At 39.1% G+C, this 22,156-nt stretch overlaps 1 protein-coding gene across 6 annotated transcripts in view; it reads right to left on the reverse strand.

Moving 5' to 3' along the window:
- The window catches only part of ZNF521 (zinc finger protein 521), a 232,229-nt gene that overhangs the window by 208,109 nt on the left and 1,964 nt on the right, over nt 1–22,156 (reverse strand). For 2 of the 6 annotated variants that reach the window (XM_064507328.1, XM_064507329.1), the window contains exon 3: nt 5,126–5,185. The exons of the other annotated variants lie outside the window; for them this stretch is intronic. In XM_064507328.1, the coding sequence (XP_064363398.1) occupies nt 5,126–5,185 (60 nt within the window). The remainder of the gene's footprint in view (nt 1–5,125; nt 5,186–22,156) is intronic. 6 annotated transcript variants of the gene reach the window in all.

Genomic DNA, 22,156 nt, shown 5'->3' on the forward strand with positions numbered 1-22,156 from the left:
CACTCCAATACTCCATCACTATATTACTTGACACAAACAATGCCCTAGAAAGATTATACCCTGGGTCAAAATGTTACACATGCTTTGAACTTGTGTCTGACTTAAAGCAAACCTGGTAAAGTTCCTGTATTTGCTAGATCACAGAAAACTGGAAACAAACTGTTGTAAACCCTACATAGTGTGTAAGGACAAGTCTGTCTTTTTCACGTTAGCAAGTATCAGGCGAGCAGCAGGGTAGTTCTAGCCTCAAAGCAGCAGTCCTGAGCCCAGTCAAAGCTTCCAAACTGGAAGAATTGGGAGGTTTCACCCACAATTTCTCCCCTGAGAACTGAAAAGCCACACAGCTCACTGCACCACCTCAGTTCTGGAGGTGACTAGTGTCAACATGAGGTAATATGAAGTCTAGAACTTTTCTTCCTCCTCTGAGAAATGGAGTAGCTTAAACTACTCCTGACTTCTTGCCCACTTTACTAAAAGCTTCCTTCAAAAGACAGAAATAAAATAATCTGTCTTCCCTAATAAAGCAAGCTGGCACTTAACTTTGTTTTTCCTTGGGAACCACAGTACAACAAGTGAAATGCAGAAGAAAAATGACTGTGTACATTCCAGCAAAAGGAATGCAAGTGTTTCACCACTTTTCCCTTTTCTACAATAGCCATCTCATTTTTCCTTTTAGATATTTGAGAGAACTAAGACTAAAACAAGTCATTTTAGAAAACAAGGATAAACTCACGTAATAATAGGAGATTGTGCAGGTGCGTTTTAAGATGTTACGCTCCTTAGCCAAGCAGATGACTAACCAGGAGCAAGCTCCTTGTCTGCAGCAACACAGAGGTGGTGTCTGTAAACCCACTTTATTTAGCATTGCAATTGATAAGGATCGTTCACAACTTACCGTACCTTTGCTGAGAGTAACTTCTAACTAAAAGACACAAACACATTTCACACACTCATTTCATAGTAGAATGGGGAAGGGGGGGGAATTCCACTTTAACCTACTCGAAAATCCTCTGTGAGCACCCTACAGTGATGTAGGCACAGCCATTTGCTATTGTACACGAGGAGCAGGCATTCTTGCTGCCCACAAGGGTCAGGGCTCTCATCATCTTTCTACATCCTTTGGTCCACACTGCTGTACCCCTGCCCTTCAACTGTTCAAATACAGAAGTAGCTGCAAGCAAAAACTGGAAATGACCCATGTCAGGAAGTCTTTCTCATGCTACGTGGCTCATGATCAAAACCAAGGAATTTCTTTGACAAGGGTAAAGGGCAGAATTTACTTTTAAGGGAATTATATTACAGAGGGAAAACAGATTAATTTTAAAAAATAAAAAAAACACATTCTGAAGGCAAAAATGTATTTTCTGTGCAAAAGCCCTGCCTACACATAGAGTACGAACCTTCTATAACAAATTACATTCACAAGGTTTTTGCAAGAATGAAAACTTTAACTTGGGCAGCTACTTTCAAATAAAGGAGCAGTCAGCAAATTTACACAGCCAGCGGGGATAGTAATCAAATATAAATACTTTAGGAAATTTTTGCCATTTTTGAATGCTCTATCTGAATCTAAACAACTTACATTAACCTACATCGCCACTATATTTTCCAAGATCTTTTGCAAGTTTAATAAAAGTAGTTAAAAGATCACCAGGTTATAAGCAGTTCAGAAAAAGAAATAATTGTCTTAACTGCTGCAAACTGACCCCAACATCATTAAACACTTGTTGGAAGGCAGCATGTGCTCATCGCATACTATTAGTTGCTCAGCTCAAGCTCCCAGTTTCATCTAATAAAACTGACAGCACTCAGGGAAATGTGGGCACTGGGCTTGAATTTTAACATCAGTATTTAAATGCTGCACATAAAGTTTACAGACCTGTTTGTTTTAAAATAAGGATAGTATCTGACTCTGCTTTAAGTACAATGCTGAAGGAAATAAAAGGGTGGGGAGGGAATTTCAAGACTTATTATTCAGAAACATTTGCACTTTACAGGAATTCAACAACACACACACATGTATGCACACATGCACCCCTTAGTGCACAAAAGCCTAAATAATTGTTCAATTTAAAGCTTCCTACTTAGAGACTAGTTATTAAAATTAGAATCGTTTTAAGACTAATAAATATTTTGCTTCTCCTTCTGCATTTGCAGATATAAACTCTACAGGGACAGAAGTCAGTCAAGCTTATTCCCTTCTGCTGCAACTTTAGAATACATGCTCTAGCCAACTGGCACATTTGTTTTTAGGTCAACACTTAAGTGGGACCCTCTGGGACCTAGGTTTGAGTTTAGCCTACGACAGCTTTGTGAAATGAGTTCTGGCAGTCTCAGCCCCTCTCAATGAATGCATTTCCACCGTGATCCACTTTCATGAAGAGATATCACCACAGAAATAAAAAAGACTTTTAAAGACAGAAAATACCATTTGGAGGCTTTGTGAATAGATAGTTTTTCAGTGTCTTCCATCAAGATCTAGTCTAACCCTGAATGGTTACTTAAACTGAGGATAAGCCACCTTATTTGAGCTGCTCTTTTGAGAGACTAGAATAAAATCTATTTTATAAATGCAATATACATTCATCTGCTCTTGCTCCTTTACCTCCTATTTAAAGCTCATGCTCTCACACAGACTTTAGGGCAAATGCCATTCATCTCCCACATTTCTTTTCTCCCCAACATCTGCAACAAACACAGCTCCAATTCCCTCATGAAAGACTGTCCTGATACTAAGATTACCTTTCCCAATATGTGCAACCACCACTGTCACTTCCAGAGGCTCCCCTACCATGTTTCAGAGACTGCCATGCAACAACTGAAAATTTTCAACACACATCAACAACAATACACACACCCTGTCCCCATCTGCAGATACAATTTAAAATTATCTAGTATGGAAAGAAGGGTTAAGTTTTTGGAGTAGAAATAAATTCAGCCTATTAACACACTTAAAAAAAAAAAAAAGTTGTCTTCTGTTACTGATTATGTTAACATTATTTACAAATGGAAATTAAAAGAAGCATGATTTTCTCATTACTATGTTCCCTTGCAGGTGGTTCTCCCCTTCCCTTCTTCCTCTTCCTCATAAGGGATGTTATTGCTGTAACTTGGTCTAATAAAACTGCAACTTTGGGGAAAGTGAAAAACTGCATTGGCTTAAAAGTGTTGGAGGTAATAAAGCCATGGACTTCAATTAATTTCAAGTATGGGAGCGGTTTAAGGCCAACCAGCAGAAATTCTATTCTGTCCATGTAAAAATGAGGTTTCACCACATTTACTTTTTATAACCCATATAAAAGTCAAGTAAAAGTAATGAATATCTAAAAGCCATCTCAGTGGACTGCAAAGACTATCTGTATTCTTGAAACTCCTCTTACCTATTTCTGCCTGTGCTATAAGGATCCATAGCTGATCACAACTAAAACATCAAACTACCAAGAAAACAGCCTACTTTCCAATCCATTTCACCGCCTTGCTGTAGACCTCCTTCCAAGCCACTTCTGCATGGAAAAGTGCTGGCAAAAGAAAGGAAAACTAAGATCATGTGGTTATAATTATTACCAGGCAAGGAATATTTCTTCAGCTCAGTGGTAAAGTAAAACTCTGTCGCTCTCTGCTCCCAATAGTGTCCATCGCAAAACAACTGCCTCATTAAATCTCTGCAGTAAGATTAATATGCCGTAGCTGCACTACATTTATAACTTGGTACTCTATAAAAAGCACATTTAACGGTTAGAGCCAGAGCTTAGATACAAAGTATTACTATAAAAACTTCTGGCAATGTGTATACAGTGTGGGCCTTCTGTACTACTTGCTGTTTCAGAAGGTTTTTTTGCTTTTTAATATCCGCATTACATTCTTGCTATAGAGAGAAACAGAATGTCAAATCTTGCCTAGAAACAGACAGAGACAACACAGGATATGATGGGGAGTAAATAAACTAACAAGACAACATAACCACTGAAAATTCTTTTAAGAAAAAATGTAGAAAAGCAACCATTCCTTATATTGATCTCTGGTTTCACAGTCCTCTATTTCTTCTAGTAGAAGTGTTTATAGCAGTACAATTTCCCCCCCCACACACCCATTTTCAAGTTTATAAATAACTAAGTGGAGACGTAAGTACATTCAGAAGAGTTTGAATACATCCAGAAGAGTCTGAGGAATTTATCATCAAAAAAGCAGAGAACTGTCTCACTTTTATTTTGCATTTTAAACAATACAATTTACTCACAGAGCCACAAGAGCCTATTAAAGGAGGTAATCACCAAAAACAAACCTACACAACAAAAATATAAAGCATCCTAGCTGAACAAAAGTTAACTACGTTTTTCACCTTCGTAGAAGGAATAACAAACTATTCTTGACAAGTTACCTACATACTACACACAGGCAGAGATGAGTAGCCTTCTAGGAACACTGTTAAAGAACCAGCCCTTACTCCAAAAGATGACCTCAGCAGAATGAATAAGACCACTCAGATGACTCCATACTGCCCTTCAGATAAAAATCTGTGGAATCGGTACCAAAGACAAAAGTGATGTATTTCTTGAATTCCCAGAATCATATTAAGTTGCAAGAACAAAAGAGCCCTTGTTGTTATAAGAATTAACAATTATTTCTTCATGATTATTAACAATACATTTCACATTGATTCTGACAATAGATTTGTCCACCTGATCCCACTGGCTTAAAATTAAGGGTCTCTGACTGGTAAGAAATTATACAAACAATTATAAATGATCCTTATCCACATATTTTGAAAGTAGCTTAAATGGAATGAATATTCAAGTTCATCTGAACTGGCATAGGGTGGATTTTTATGTGGGGGATTTAGAGAAGGATTATTTATAACAAAAAGAAAAACATGGTGGACTCTTAAAAGGTAAGTATCTCTCTTTCAGTTGGCTGACCTAAAAAAGGCAGAATTTCTAATTCTCAGCAATTGAAAGGTGAGGGCAGAGGAAAGTCATTTTTTCATCATGACCTCCAAAAATGCATTCTGAGTTGAAAATGAGGAGGAGGAAGAGTGTGGGCTTGGCAAAAATACACCAAAACAAAAAAACCCCCTCACACTGTTGTCAAACAGGAAGCAAACACTAATGAAGGAATTCAGCATTACCAGTCTGTGCGGCTGTGTCCCCCACACCTGCCTGCTGGTCCTCTGTTTCATTTTCTTCTACTGTCAGAAAAAGGTAAACAAAACAAAAACAGAACCAAAAAAAAAAGAAGGATGTTAGGTAGGTAGTTGTAGTGTTTCAAGCATCTTTACACTAGCTTCAGTTCTGAAGGCCAGTAATGCTTGTACAACACAGCCAAGACAAGCTTGCTGAATACAGGTCCACTGCAATGTGCAAAAGTGTAAACCAAAATAAAAACAGAATACTTTGCTGTATGGAAGCTACACATCTGAAAACAGAGTGACCAAATAGGTTTCACGGCTTAAAAAACAAATCTAATTTCCTCTGGGACATTTTTCTTCAACCCACTCTACTGTATTTGATTATGCAACTAAATGAGAGAATAATTCTGGGTTTGAAGATTCCACTTGCTCCCTCCACATGGATATGTGAAAGCCACCTTCTGGCAGATGGGGGAGGTATGTATGCTAATTCATATGTAAGCTTTAAAAAAATAATAATAATCCTATATCCAGTAGCAAACATCTCAGCAGTGCAGACAGCCTTGCAAAGGAGAACCAACCCCATGCTGTTTTACTGTATACACAATGCCAGCATCTTTCCCTTGGCTCACAGCTTTCCAGAGCAGTAGAACTAAAAACAATACAATTCTTGTCAGATTCACTATTCAAAACTTATTGGGCAAGACTGAACCTAACAAGAGCCATTCTGCTGCTACTTTGAAAAATTAGAGAGAACTGTGCTTGTACACTCTGATATGATGCCTAAGTATGATTGACTCTCCCAAAGTAAAAGTAAGGGAAGAGCTAAAAGGCAGAACTACTTCCTTTTTATTCTCCCAAAGACTGAGTTCTTTGAATTTAGAGAACAGCAGAGAGAAAAGAATTCATTCTCCCTCCACAGGGGAAAAAGCTGAAAGGGGAAAGACTGCACTTTTACAGTATTTCCAACTCCCAAGAATTCAGACCTCAAAAAATAATCATGAGACTGAGTTAAAAGTCCCAAGATCTTTTTATTTTGGGGGGGAGGGGGAGGTTCCTGGTTCTTGGGACAGCAGAAAACAATGCTCAGGGTCACACTTTAAATCTAGACATATATCCAAAAGAAGAGACACACATACACACTCCACAGCTACCTGTTTTCCTCTTCCACCAGCCTCAAGACTGTCATAAACTTTGTGGTTTCTAGAATCTGGGTTTCTAGAAAAAAATATCAGTTTTCCTAAAGACACTCTAAGGATACCAGAAACCCAAAACACAGAGAATACGTTAGAAAAAGAGAGTCAAGCACAATCTTTGGAGGACTGTAAACAATCTCTATCCCAGAGTTGTGGCTAGTTAAGCAGACTCTTCTCATCAACAGAGATCTGATAAAGTCTTCTAAGACCTGGAATAAGACAAATATTTCACAAAATATGACTTTGTGAGCTGCCTGTTTCACTTTAATATGTATTTTGCAGCCATGAAGTTACCAGTACTTCAGCAGTAGTAATACTACATGATTTTCTTTGTTATGCTGAAGCAGTCATTCCAGCAGCCCTCACAGCTAAAGAAAACTGGTCAGACAAAGAAAGCAATGGGAAAAGCTCATGAAAAGGAGAGCTTCAGGGAGCGCATGGTCAAACTAAACTAAATAGAAAGATTTTGCACTAGGGGAGCACAGATCAGTAAGACTCATTAATACAGGAAGAACAATAATGAATACAACTAGTATACCATTAAAAAAAAAGATGTCGTCATTTTTGACTCCCTCAAAGCCCCCAGTGAAACCTCTGAAGGAGTCTAACATGACCCCATTTATGCCCACCCCCAGCTTTTGATCTATTTACAAAAAAATAAAATCTCAAGAACAAACTCTAAAATTGAAAAATGAGTCCAGTTCCAACCCTTCTAAAATTAAAATCATCTTGGTCCTCATTATTTGCTGATCAACCACATTAAAGATTGCAGACATATCTATAAATGAAATACCCAACCATGATGCATGTTGTAAGTCTGAACTCAGTCCAAAAAAGCAATTTAAAAATTCTAACTATTTTTAAGCTCAGGATGGAACTGAGGTGCCCAAACACAAACTTTTCAAGAACTGTTCCCCACGTGGGGAAACTTCAAAACCAAGCAGCCATCCACTAAGAAGTAAACAAGGACTGCTTGTTTAAAGTGGATCTGCACTTATAAATACAAGTGTATGCAAATTAAAATGCAAGAGTTCATCCTTCTGCTGTTCTGTACTAAACGACTATTGCCACCACCTGCAATACCAGAATCTCTCACTGCTAACGAGCAGTGAGCGCGCACCAAAATGTGGTCAGATCGCACTGCTGACTGAGAGCTCAGCTGAACATTTTAAAGTCTGAAAATGGAACAAACATGGATACTGCCTAACAAATTGTTTTCATGTGCACTTTTATAATGCAAAAATGTGCCAGCATATACCTTGTGAAACTGATTGTTTAAAACCTCTCTACTATTTAGAGCTCCGAAGATTTAGTAAAAGAGCTGATGTTTGCAGATTAACAAAGACTGACCACTATGCCTTTATCACACTAAAAAAAAGGAAACAAGAATCAGAGCAGGTAACTTTGTGATTAGCATCTTTCTAAACTGTTGTTTAAGCTCTTTAAGGATTCTGAGTTACAGAAGAATGAAGTAGGTCACAAAAAGTCATGGCATAAAGACTTGCTAATAATATTCAACTAGACTGATGCATTTGTCAGGAATATTAAACCTCATTTAGGGGCAAATATGAAAAAAATGAAGAAAAAGACCACCCAACAAAATGCCCAGAATAAGGGAAAACTTAGCATCGGTACGCTTAATCTACAAAATAGCATTTCATTTTTCATTTGCATTGAGTCAGATCATTCCTCCAACATGGGTATTTGCTACATTAAGTAAGCTACAGCTGGTAGTAACAGAGAAATTCCTCTTTTAGCATTTTATGCCTTTCCACAACCAAATTATGAAAACTTTGGTATTATTTCAGCTATCAGGTCACTGTTAAACTCACCTGACTATAAAAGGTAGTGTGATATTAGCCAACTTCAACGTTAACTTCCCCCAAACATTACCTATACCATTTCCTTTCAGGAAAGGAAGGCAAAGTTAAACAAAACCTATGTAATTTGATGCTTTATATTTTGCTGACCAAAAACTTTCCTGTCACACTAGCATGAAGTACAACAATACAAGGATGATATGCAGATAAAGCAGTGCATGTATGTGCTATTATTATTAATTCAAGCTTCAAAATTACTGATACTCTAAGACTGTAATTGTGCATGAAGATATCATCTTCAGTAGCATATTTACCACATCCTAGCATAAGGTAAGATAACTTCTAGATAACAAAAGTGATGGAATACTAACAAAAGGAGAGGCCTTCGGAAACAAGAACGATTGCTTATGAAACTAGACTATGAATAAGCGATGTTAAGGCTAAATAGTACTTCTACATACATTTGAAATAACGTCATGAAAGTGACAATATTCCTTGTCTGTACAATTACATGTTTTTGACCACAGGTAACCTGTTCTATTATATGTATAAATATTTCTTGGTTGACTTATCTGCTCCTTAAAACAACAAATCATCCATTCCCTACTATGTATTTTCCCAGTGCAACTTCTGAAAAACAAAACAAACAAGAAAACCAAAAAGTAAAATTTCTAAAAAGACCAGATCACCACAACTGTGGCACCACACTTCTTGAGAGTGATTTTTTTAAAGAAAATCTCATCATGGGAAAACAGGATTCCAGCATGTCAATTCTATCTCCTGTTAAAAGGGCTTGTGGTTTGGACACACACCAGTTTTTAAATTTTTACTGCCGAAATGCATCTCTAAACAGAAGCTGTATCTATGAGAAAGGCTGGGACATTTCAGCTTTGGTACAGACAGTCAGCATCCAAGGCAAACCCTGGTTTTAGTTCAGAGCATCTCTCATGCCTAGGCTGGTGAATGTTAACATTGAGACCAGCTTCTGCTTTTAAACAAAAACAACCAAAAATCCAAGTAGTACCATGAAGGACAATTCAATAAAGAAAACCTGTAGGAATTTTGATATAGAGGTCCTAAAAATAGTTAATCTCTTGACTGCTCTACAGCAACACCTGCTGACCAATGAAGATTTCACCCCTTTTGCCTAGATTCTTGTCCTAGGACACGTGGCGGGCATATAAAGGAGGGAGATTTTACAAAGTTAGTAAAAAACATATGCAGATTTCCTAACTTGCAAAACCTCATTCATATTCCGCTGACTGACTAGGCTTCCCCTTCACTAAAGAGTTAATCCGCAGCGTTAGCACCCTAAGGAAGAGCACCAGTCATTTCTGGTTTATGCTTGAGAAAAACCTTATACAGAAAAGAAATAGATAAAATTAGAAATGTGAAAAAAGGGCATTTTCACTGAAAGGGAATCCTTTTGGAGAACTCTGGCTAAGATTTATAGCTTCAGAGCTATAACAAAACATAACAAAATAAAAGCAAAAGATAATTGAAAAAAGTCTATTTTCTTCTAGTCTAGGTGGGTTAATAAATTAAAGCAAAAAACAAAAAAAACACTGCCCCAAACATCTGAGCCTTCTTTCAGTTTCTTAAACAAAGCAGGAAAAGCCACATATCCCAAAATAAACTATAAAAATAGATTGCTATTGATTTATCCCTCCCTAAAACATATTCCTTGACAGATGTGAAAATAAACCTAATATAGCAACTAATATTGTTGGTGATAGGAAGATTAAAATATGTATTTTTAACTTGCACTTTGTATTTCCTATAACTCAATACTTAATCTATAAATTGCCATTAGCATACAATTAGTAATTCCATTTAAAGCCATCTTGCACAAAAGCCTTTTTCTTAGGATGGTAACTTTGCCAAGTGCATCTTCTATCTACATGTTTGAATAATACCTGCAGACAAGTAATAGAGACACTAGCTGTATTAGCATAATCAATACACAATTTACCAGGTTACCCAGACAGAACAGAAATAAAACGTGTGTGCCATTATTTCAGTACCTACAAATTACTGCAATTTCTGGAAGCATCTTTCTGCTTTTCCTCCCCTTCCTCCTCATGTCCACATAAAAACCAAGAGGACATTCACACTGCTACCAGCTACACGTAGCTATTAAGTATGATTAGATAATCACATAGCAGAAGGCAAATTTAAGGGCCAGTTACAGAAGGTGCCAAGCATCCTCTAATTCTATTAAATTCAACAGATTTTGAAGACATTTCACAGTTCGCAATAACATGCTCTGGAAATACATCTCCATAAGGGTGCAGTCAGGATACAAAACTGAAATTGGAAGTTACGGAGAAGCATTAAATGCTGGAGGATCACATGCTAATGCCTCATCTGCTAAGGATACACCTTTCCCCACTTTCTTCTCTCCCTAGGTACTTCTTAGTGTACCACCGGTATTCTAAGAAAGGCTCATCCGCTAAACTTTTTCTTGCCAATACATGCAAACGCATGTTTTCACACCCAGCTATGCCACACATGTGAACAGCAGTATGCGTGACTCCTGGAAGTCAAGAAACATTTCAGGCTGCTTCGTAATGTCCTTTAAGACAGCTGGCATTCATAAAAGGTCAGAACCATGAACAAAGTCCAATTTTCTGAACAGCATCACCCAATACCAACACACATCTATCAGCTACTAGCCAGAAACTTGATTACTATTTTGACTCCCAAATGTGTACTCACCCAATGAGTTTAGTGTGAGAAGAGCTGGGAAAGAAATACAACTGCAAATTAGCATTTCAAATACCTACATTCCAAAACTCCATTGAAAATTAGCCCTGTGTATAAACCCTATTAATCATATACATGAATATTTGTGTTTCTGATTTGTTTTCCTTTGTGCTGTGACATACCCCTGCCCTTTTTTTTTTTTTTAAACGTACTGCATTGTAGCAGTATTTTCTGGAAGTAATACTTGGAAATCTAAGCCTACATGTTGATTATTTTTCTTAGAAGATTCTTAGTATATAAAGCATTCTTCCAGCATTTGCTTTTTCAAGAAGACAAAACCCCTCATAGCATTCATGTTTTTTACTCCTCTCTTTAGTCTATTCCAACACTGAGCTTGTTTTTTTCCCCCGCTAATGTTATTCTTGTAGAAAGAATGAATTAGGAGTTCCCAATTAGACTGTAGTGGTTGGAAAATATTATTCCTGTGCTAAAATAGAAGTATTTTCCTAGGCAGCACATAAACATAAAAGTAATAAATATACTTAACTGGAAAAAAATTATGCTTAAGAAATCCTTTAGATATTCTTTCAACTCCTGATATCATGGATGACAGTATCCAAATGTGACAACCCAAAGATGTCCAATTTTACACAACACTGTGCACAAAAGGCAGAAGACTTTCCTTCCTGCAACAGAGAGAGAATTCTATTGAATCCCCAAAGCTGGGGGTGGAGGATATTGTTTTCTGGATAGCTGAACCAATAGATAAATTAACCCTGCTCAGAATGCTAATCTGTCTCCCTAATCGTTACCTTGTGACAAGCTTAGGCTGCATCTACATAGCTAGGTATTTTGATTGTTTAAAATAAACTAATAACGGTAGCGTTTTACAAAGTACTTCTCTCCAAAGAATCTCAAAGTTTTTTATAAACCTCAAGCAAGTTCTAGACATCCCTAAGATTCTCTATTATGCAATCCAATAAGTAATAATTGGCCTCTGGGTCAAATTCAGGACCATGGTGAGACTCAGCAAAGCAGGAAGGAGTCACTCCAGGAGTCAAATCTTAGTCCTGGGATCAGGACTTTTAGCTGTCCTCCCTGTCTTTAAGTGAGTACTCTGTCTCCATTTTTGACAATGTCATCATGGACATCCAGTCCATTTGAGGAAGAAGTCAGGAGACTAAGATAAATTTTAAGCCTAATTACCAAATCTAGTACTCAACAGAAGCACTTTCAGAGTACAGATTTCTCTCAAAACATTGAAGCTCTGTATCAACTAAGCTCCCTCAGAGGTACATAACCAAGAATTTCTGCTATTCCTATAGACTTGTTTTCTTCAACTATGCTTAGAAAGTAGGAAATTAATTAAACATTGTCCACAAAAACCTGAGCTCAGCAAGAGAGAGCAATTTGAATCAATCTGATGTATGGATCACAGAACCTCCAGATAACCAATGTTTTTAAACCCTCACATCTGAAGACAGGAGATGTAAAGAAGGGATATGAGGACCTACAGCGAAGGTTACCGTAGATGCCTATTACCTCTGAAAGTTAAGTCATTCATTTATGCGCTTAAAATGAGGTGCTTAGTTTTAGGAGTTGGGGCCACATGACACTATTCCAATGCCAAAATAAAAATATGGCTTCATTCCTTGACTCTATTACCTAATGACACACATTTACTCTGGTCAAAAACACTCCTTTCAATTAAAATTATCCTTGGTTTAGCAGAGAGCTCTATCTACTGTGTACCATGGTTTTATACATTTCTTCTTGATCCCTCAAAATCTCTGCTCCGTTCTAGATGACTTTCTCTCTAGAGCAACACTCAACATAGTCTATAATGACAAAGGAGCTCAAGAGCCCAAAAACTAGTGAGGTGACCCTGCATCCAAGTTGTCAGAAGTTCTGCTCAGATGCCACTCACCTCAGGTAATACCTGTGGTTTTATCACCCAGACTTTCTCAGTGCTGTGCAGCTCAGTGCTGAAATCAATCCAACACCACTGCAGCTGGCCAGTAAAAGACTAAACATCCTCCTGCCTGCCCTGGCTTTCAGTTCAGTTTTACAGTTGTTCTTCAGAGCTTTCATACCCTTGCCTGGTCATTACAATGCACGAGCAGAAAACGTGCTCATTGAAATACCTTTTCCTTTTCACTTCTTGCCCATACCCACTGGTTAGATAACTCACCCAGGATGTGGGTGGCACAAGTTCAGCATTTTCTCTATCAGGACGATTTGCACTGGTGTCATGAGTTTCCTAGGAAAGAGCACCTTTCCTCAGACTTGAGGCACACTCATTCATTCCTGCTGTCATACCTCATCTATGATATTAATTGAGCTAGAAAGCTGGAGAATTAGTATGACACCATATCCTTGTGGTTAGGACACTCACCTGGGAAAAGGCAAACCTAGATTCCAGTTCTACTTTCGGTGAAATAATTTATCAAGAAATACATTACATTAAGTAGTCAGCAAACCAGAACCCAAGGTCTTCCCTTTCTCCACTGGTACTCAAACCATTAGTGCCATAAGCCTTGTGTGTGAGCATGCTTTCTCACTCTCTTGCCCAATGAATACTTAATTATACTTTCGAAGAGTGGAACATCATCTGCAAAAGTAAAAAGGGCCACACACTCTCACCACAATATGCTGCTGCAATAGTGACTGACGTACTTCCCTGTGACATATGGGTTCAAATATCCTTAGACAGAGCAGAGAACAGAACCTCCATCCCTCACATCCTGGCAGGGCAAACTAACTTTGGGAGAGGAACAGCAGCACCATGACCCTTTGATTCCTTCCTTTTGGGAAGGAAAGGACTTCTCACCTACCTCCAAAAGCAGCACCAGACTGGTGACAGCTGACCATGAGATACCTTACTGCACAAAGTTAGGTACCGATGTCTGGAACACAGGAGGAGCTAAGACACATTATTCTTCACAAGTATTTCATACTGTGTTCTTGAGGTAATTCCTACTCAACAGTCGCATTCATAAATGCCTAACCTACATATGAATTATATGAAGAACTGAAGCACCAAATGCAAGATCATTATTCTACTAGGCAACCAGCCACCTGAAAACCAGGCATTGCAATACTCATACCCCACAACACATGAGCCCTTTTGTGGACCTACCCTTCCAAGCTTTCGGCCCTTCCTTCATTGACTTACACTTGTATTTCACTGGAGAGTCTTCTATTCAACAGTTTCACTGGAAACCTCAAATCTTTTCCTATGCTCTAGTTCTTTATAATCATATAATCCAATCCCTTCCCAGCAGTTACGCGCACAGGCCAGTAGTACTCCATTTCCTCCACCCATCTTCAGAGTGAAAACGTTACATCAGGCATGCATCTTGACATCCTGTTGTCCTGGAACCAGTGAATCAGAAAGTTCCTTCCTTGCAATTGTATTCTTTGGAGGTGGAGAATAATTAACTTCCCCCTTCCCCTCCCCCTTCCTACTGCCACTATCAAAGTCAGAAATTCTGTTGACTCTGTCGGGGGGGGGGGGGGGGGGGAGGGGAAGCCATCATAATTCAGAGCCAGAGAAAGTTCTGTTGACCAAAGCACACCCTAGGCTTCCCAAGGACACTGCCTCACAACATCACATCATCTGGTCCAGCAACACAGTAGTTCTTTTGTTTTTGTTTTTAAACTTCCTTTCAAGAAGTTAACGAGTCACTAATAGAAGTTGAACTTGTAGGTTACCAAAATATGTGAATAATGAAATAAATCAAACTTAAAAATCAATTCTCTGAGATTCATAATCTGAAATATATTTTCCCGGCAAAATAAAACCTAATAATAGTGCATAACAAGCTTCAAGGATTGTATACAAAAGCCATCCATTGTGAAGTTAACCAGGACATTTAAACTTCAAGCATCTTTGCTTCCCACATCTGAGTGGAACTGTGTCCGTACGAGAAACTCAGAAAGGTGTTTTGTGCTCCCTTTCGGTAGGGAGGACAAAATTCCTATTCCAGGCTATTGCCTTGCATAAGTGAGCTCTCTCAAAACACGGTTTGGGAAGAAGGGAAAACGCTGATACTCTCATTATCACCATGTTGTTCATTTGTCTTTAGGGCATGAGGGTGTCTGCCTCAGCCATGAACGAGGCTGTCTGACTAATACCTAGTACTTCCAAATTTATAAGAAAGCTAACTAGTTACCGATACTTGATTTTTAAAGAATTACAGTAGGCCCCTATCACGTTAATGAAAAGAAGGGGGAAGGGAAAGTTACTATGTCAACAGATATATAAGTGACTTTAAAAAGAGTGTGAAGGACTAAAAATCATAACCTTAAAAATAAACATTGTACCTAATTGTATCTATATTAAAAGTGAAAGTACCAGATGAATCAATTACTCAGAAAGCACCTCTCTGGTTTGCTCTCATGACAGGAAAGACCAAAAAAACCCAAACGAAACACATTCCCCCCCAGAATCTAAAATTCAATTGGCCATGATGAGTAAGTAACAATCCTACAATCCTTCTGAGTACATATTATACAGATTCAAGTGTACGAAGAAAAGATGCTGTATATGATGCACAGAATTGCTCTAGCTAAAGGAAAATCTGCAAGTCTGAAACATACACACACTAGAAGAACACAGATAAAATAGACTAAATCTAGAAAAAAGGCAAGGGGGAACCCTAGTAACTATGCGGTATAGTGAAAAAAAGTGTTTGAAACTAAAAGAACATGAAGATGGAAAAAAGAAGTGTGACCAGTGTTAACTAATATTCTAAATACTGGAGGACAATGGTCCTGCTTTAAAAGTCTTTCCATTGGAACAGAGAAATTTTGTGCAGTCTCACTGACACGAACAGAACAGAAAGAAGAATTTTTGCAAAGTAAGAGGGCTGAATGAAAGTGTTAATTATAATGTGTTGTGATACCCCCAAGATCAGCCCTATCTTTTTTGCTACAGTATAGTCCCTAGGCATATGGCTAGCTACTCCTTGATCATTATCCTGGCTAAAACTAAAGCTACTGAAATTTAGGAGGATCATATCCAACAGAATTTCTTTCATCTCTAATAATTGCTAAACTAGCATAATTACTCATACTTGAGGTGAAATATAGTGCATGGTAGAAACCTAAGTTGTCTAGAATTAAAGTTAAAACAAAAACAAATCTCACTACCTCCCTTGGTTTTCACACGTTCATCTTCTGTCAGAATCTAAGCCAAGTGTTGCATAATGATTTAAAAGTATTTAAAAGCTTCCTTTGCACTATCTGACTATTACAAAGAGAGCAACTTAGAAACTTTAGTGCTTTGTAGTAACAACACTGCAAAATATATTTGGAAGCAGACAGGTACATTTTCACAACACCAAATAACACATACCCAATTCTTCCTAGAGCTGTATGTTGTCCCTTTAGGGAAAAAATATGTACATACATATATATTACATGGTTCTGAATTAACTGAAATACTGCTTTTACCAACCCCCAACAAGGACTGATTTTGACCTCAGATAGCTCCACAGGAACCAATGGAAACCTTAAAATACATCTGGGAAAAGATGTTAAGAGGTCTGTCCTAAGGTATCAGTATTTATGTTGTATTTTAATCAATTTACAAAGTCAGCTCCAACTAGCTTATTTTCAATGCTTTACACAGAAAAACACTGAATCCATATGGTTTGCATAAAATGCTAAGAGTTCTTCTAGATCTTTTCCTCCATTACAGATATTTAAGAGAAAGACTTTTCTTCAGAATGTGTGAGTTTCTAAATACTGAATCATGTGTTCCATAACAAAGAAATGAGAGCTATTAAACCAGTTGTATGCTGGACAGAATGAATTGCAGAGCAATACAAAGCCTTTCAAGACATCTTAGATCATGGTGGTTAACATTATCCTACATGCGTTAGGAAAGTGCCTCCATACCGACAGCTTCCCTTGTTAAACAAGTTAACAGCAACTAGGGAAAACCAAACCAAACCAAACACATAGTATTTCTAAACCACTTAATATATACTTGCCACAAGAGTTCACCTTTATGAAAACTAGCAGTTCAACCAGTAACTGTTTAAATCTACAATGCTCACTCATAACACCACCTGCCCTTAGGAAATAGATGGTGATGGTCAATAAAATTCATGCTGGCCCCAAAAGCAAAAGGGTAGCATTACTGCAATCCTAAAGCTAATCAAGATGGTCAATACCATTACCCATTGCCAGTGTCAATGAAAATTACTAAAGGTTAGGGACATTTTTGTTGGTTTTTTTTAATGTGTAAAGGAGCAGGGGCATGCTTTAGCAAGTCAGAAAAAGAACCATATAAATACCCTGCAGTATAAAAACATGCTAATCTTAAATCCTCTTTGTAATTTGGTTTTTCATGTATGCTTTTATGTTCAATATCTTAATTTTTACCCTTTTTTGGATGGCCAAATACAAGCCAGCAATCCACTCATGCATCAAACAGATGTTTTTGCTTTTCAGGCCAAATGGAATCTTATGAATTTTTTGTTCCCTCCCTATAAGATGATGATGCCAAAATAACAGAGTTCCTGAAACCAGCCCGTTCAGAAAAAAATCTTTGGACCAGTCACACTGGAACTTTAAGTCAAGTTCACAGAAATCACGCCAATACTAATTGCTGTTTTTGTTTATGCTGGATTGATTATAGTCTAATCAGCAGACAATTTAATGACTTTAGAGTCTAGTCCATGTAATCCAGAGGCCGAGGAGGGCTGAGGGCTGAGAATAAACATTCAACTAGTTGACAGACACACAGAAATGTAAAGGCTACTGTTCGAAGGGGATGTGAATGTCAAATTTTCTCTGAACTGTCATGGCTATTAAGTAAGTTTTTTGTTTTAATCTACTACTAGTCTACCTTCCATAGAACTACACCACACCATCTGCATCTCTGTACAAGAAACATCCTTTAGCTTTAAATTTATGATGAGAAAACAAGTCACATTAAAAGGCAGCTACATTTACTCAGTCCACCAACACTCTGCATAAATTGAGTTGCAGTTGTAAATTCAGCCAGGATGGAACTAGTACTTGGTTTTGTTAAAAAGAGGGCACAACTTTAAGAAATGCTCTGGGCTTGCCAAATATTTCAAGATCAAGTCTGTTTTAAGCAGAACATAGATATGTAATATGGTAGATAAATAATGTTTTCCTTCTCATCTTTCTAGGAACTAAACATTCAGTAATTTTACTACCACAGGCAAATGCGGGACACACAATTCCAGCGAGCAAAAATTTACTTGGAAGCAACAACAAAATAAAAAATTTTTAAAAAGGTGATTTTCAGAGATCAATGCGTCTATTAAATGTGTGGGGCTATGCTACGTTCCTTGTGATGGCTTATCTAACACCTACAATTTCAGTGATTTTTCCATGATTGACTTCAACATAATAAATATTACTTGACTTCAGTTTAGAGAAATGCAGGTTTAAAATTTAGTAGGACTGCACTGTCATTCAGATCTGTATAAAGAATATCTGCTTTTCTTCACAAGTGACTCTACTTTTATAACTTTGATTTGTTTCTAAATGAATAATTTCTCATCAAAAGCTGTTAATAAGGGCAAAAGAAAAGCTTCAAGCCCTCCCAAAACTAAAAACCCATAAACCAAAAAAGGGTGCGTGTGTGTTGGGGGGGGGGGGGGGGGGGACAGGTTGGTCAGTAACCCAAGTGTGATAACTACAAAGCATGCCAAGTCACAAAAAGGGTTTGCCACTCAAATAGCCAAGTTAAACAAGACTCAAATGAGCTGCTCTTCCCCCCCTCCCTTTGCTTTCTCATCTCAGGGGGTCTCCAGTATGGTTTTACCTAGGGAATGGTGGTGCCCTTAGGTATTCTGGGTTAAGAGAGTCATACCAATTGCCATTCTTCAACGCCCTTCATTTGCACAGTGGCTCTTTGGGGGCTTTAAATATGGGTATCATATCTCTGACTTCTCTTCCCCCATCTGCTTTTCTCCTGTTCCCCCTCACCCCCACCAAATATATGTATTAGGCAATTTTGATCAGGTAAATGACATATAGAGAGATTTTTTTTGCAGAAACTAGCCAAGGAAATGGAATAAATTAATGAGCAAATTGAAATACAGGTCAGGACCGATGAGTCTGATACAACTGATCCTTCCTCTGCCTAAAAGAACCTGGCAGTTGAACTTTTTTTCCTCCTTCCTAAAGCCATGTAAGATATTCAAATTAAAATGTTTCAGAAAGTAATTTTCTTTCTTTCAGCCTTTTTTTCTGCCACAGCCCTGTAGAATATTCATAAGAAACAGTGCTTTCCACAGACAGTAATTACAATTTTATTTTTTCTTGGATAATGTTTTTATTTTTAAATTGTAGAGGGAATATCTAATGTTGGTCGTGCCTTTTTTCTTTCCTAAATCCAAACCTGAGATGTAATCATCAGTAAGAGTTGGGGGACAGTCAGAGCAAAGTTGGCAGCAAACCAAAGCAGGAGAAAAAAGAAGAAGAAAAAAAAAAGAGCGAAAAAGAAAAAGGAAAGAAATGTAAACAGAAACCAGGGTAATTCAAAAGAAGTATATTTTCAAAAAATAGATGAAATTTAGTCATTATCGACTTCTTAACACTCATCGTTTCAGACGAACATTAGTTTCATGCATTCAATATAAAAAAACTCGATTGTCATTTTGTTTTAATGTATTTACCTGCCTTGTATCACTATTCCCCTAAGATATAAGTTTCAAATTAAGTTATCAAAAGTGACAGACATATCAAAAATATCTCTTATATCTTCCCCCCAGAAAGGGTTGCTAAGTACATGACAAATTGGAACTGTAATGTGTAACTCCATATTTTATTTAGATGTGAAACAGCACTCATGAGTTTAAATAACTCATTTACATACATTCAAAGCACAGTTTTTCAGAGAAGCAATTTGAAATATTGTTTATTTTTAAACTGTAGAACTATATTTTGTATCGACTTAATCAGTAATATTTCAGAAAAAAAGAATTTAAGTAAATATTGCATTTTAGTCACAGTTGAAAATCTCCTTGCAACATTGCTTATAGCTTTTGTTTTTTCACTAAAAATGAAGATGTAATATCTGACGGGCAGACTCTTACCAATGAATTTAAATGCTATGTCTATACAAGCATCTTTAAACTTCTCAGACGATTCATAATGTTAGTCCTTTCGGAAATCTTACAATCAAGCTGTTTCAGAATTTACTATCAATCCACTCAAAAAACGGACATGATTCAAGAAAATTAGAATAGGGAAAATGAAGAGGATATTTGAACAAAGGCCACCAAGAACGATAATCTACTCCCCAAAGGTAATTACTGCAGCAATAATTACAGATGATGATTGATTTACTGCCTGCTTTTAGTTGAAAAATAGTAAATAAGATACTGTAAAGAAATGTGTATCACCTCTATCCTGAACATTAAGCAGTTTTCTTACATCAGTAGTTTATTGTCAGCAAATCCAAGCTACTCCATCTGAATCGTACAATGTTGCTGTTTTCTCATTTTAGGGACTCTTAAGCTACTGGTACAGAAGGAAGGGTAAGCCCATACCTACACATAAAATGGAAGCTGTATCTTTTGTTTTAAATTAAGTGTGATGTTTACAGGAAGATATTTGAAACAAACCTCCTTTCTGTAATGCCTCTAACAAATACATGCCTTATGTCTAACAGAAGAACAATATACTATTTGCCAATTAATTCCACACATTTGTTCATCCGCCCTTAAATATTTGGAGGTCTAAGACTACCCTTCAGTTAAAGTTTCCCAGCATCTTTTTGCAAATATGGCTAATTGGTCACCCTCCTACTGGCTGTGAAGGTCCTGTGCGCATGTAGATAAATCCTCCCTGGAGCTCGGAATATAAATGCGTGCACAACCAACAGAACTCTCATTGTGGTATCATTTTTAAAAGGTAAGTGAAGAGCAGCACATTTGTTCTTCAGGAGATGCCAAACAAAAGCACTACTAAACTGCACAAACTTCAGTAAACTAGATACAGACTACAGCAGCAGGTAAAGCAGTAAATTCAAGGCACCCTTTATTCCCTTTTAAAATATCTGGAGAGTTTAAAGAAAAAAAACTCACTGAAGTCAACAGGAAGACTTTGAAATGGGAACTCCTGGAAAGAGTTGCTTTAAGCGTATGAAACATAATTTTGCCAGGTCCTCCTGTACAAGTCCATAAAAGCGGACCCTGCTCCTGTTCTCTAACTACGAAATTACACTGGTTTCTAGCCACTTAACTCCTGATTTACAGTAGTCTACCGTAGAGAAGAAAGTAGGGCCTGCTGCAAGCCACGAAACGGTTCAAAATTGCATCCCCATCTCGAGGCTCGCCCAGGCACTTGCAGCCCTCCAGACTTCAAAAGTTACCGTCAGTTTAACAGGCCTTTCTCCCTCAGCCCCCTTCCCACCCACCCCCCCCCCCCAAAAAAAGTAGATAACTAAGATATATTCTGACCTGACGTAATTTATGCTTTACTCAACTTCACTGCAATGTGCGGCCCGACCCAGGAGGAACGCATACATCCCGGGGAAGATGTTTATTTGAGGTGACAGCCACCCTCAGCCTCGCTCGCCGCTCCGCTCGCAGGCGGGGAGCGCAAAGCGCCCGCGCGCCGCTCCGCCGGGCACCGAGACCAACGGCTCCCCGCGCGGAGGGGGGGGGGGGGGGGGGGAGGCCCCGCGCCGCGGCGGGCGGAGGGGCGGCGGCGAGGGGCCGCCGGGCCGGCGGGGGGCGGCCGCGCGGAGCGGGGGGAGGGGGCGCCCGGGGCCGGGACGCCGCCGGGCCCCGCCGCAGCCTCACAAGCCGCCCTTTGTCCTCCTGCGGGGCCGCCGCTCCCCCCTCTCCGCCTCGGCTCCGCGTCGCGTCCCCGCTACTTCGGGCCATGTCCCCCTCCCGCCCCCTTCCCCCGCCATTCCTGCGCTCGCCCCCCGGGCTGCCCCTCGCACATGCCCCCTCGGCGGCAGGGGCAGGGGCCGTTTCACGTGATGGCCGGCGCCACATTCCTGCACAGCCCCAGCGGCGGCCCCGCGCCGCCCGCCCCACCCCCGCCGCGCTCCCCGGGCCGGGGCCGGCGGCGCGCACACCCCGAAACTTCCCTCGCCCGCTGCGGCCGCGCGGAGCCGGCCCGCCGCGGCCGCGGTGGGAGCGGGGGGGAAGAAGGGAGCGGGGACGCCCGCAACTTTCCCTCGCTCACTTAAAAAAAAAAAAATAAAAATCACTTCTTGGCGCCGCGCTGCTGCCCGCGCCTGCGGAGCGGGGCGGCCGCGCCGCTGCTCCGCCGCCCTGGCGCAGGTCTGCGCGCCGCCGCGG

The sequence above is a fragment of the Dromaius novaehollandiae genome, chromosome 2, assembly GCF_036370855.1.
Source record: "Dromaius novaehollandiae isolate bDroNov1 chromosome 2, bDroNov1.hap1, whole genome shotgun sequence".
NCBI lineage: Eukaryota > Metazoa > Chordata > Aves > Casuariiformes > Dromaiidae > Dromaius > Dromaius novaehollandiae.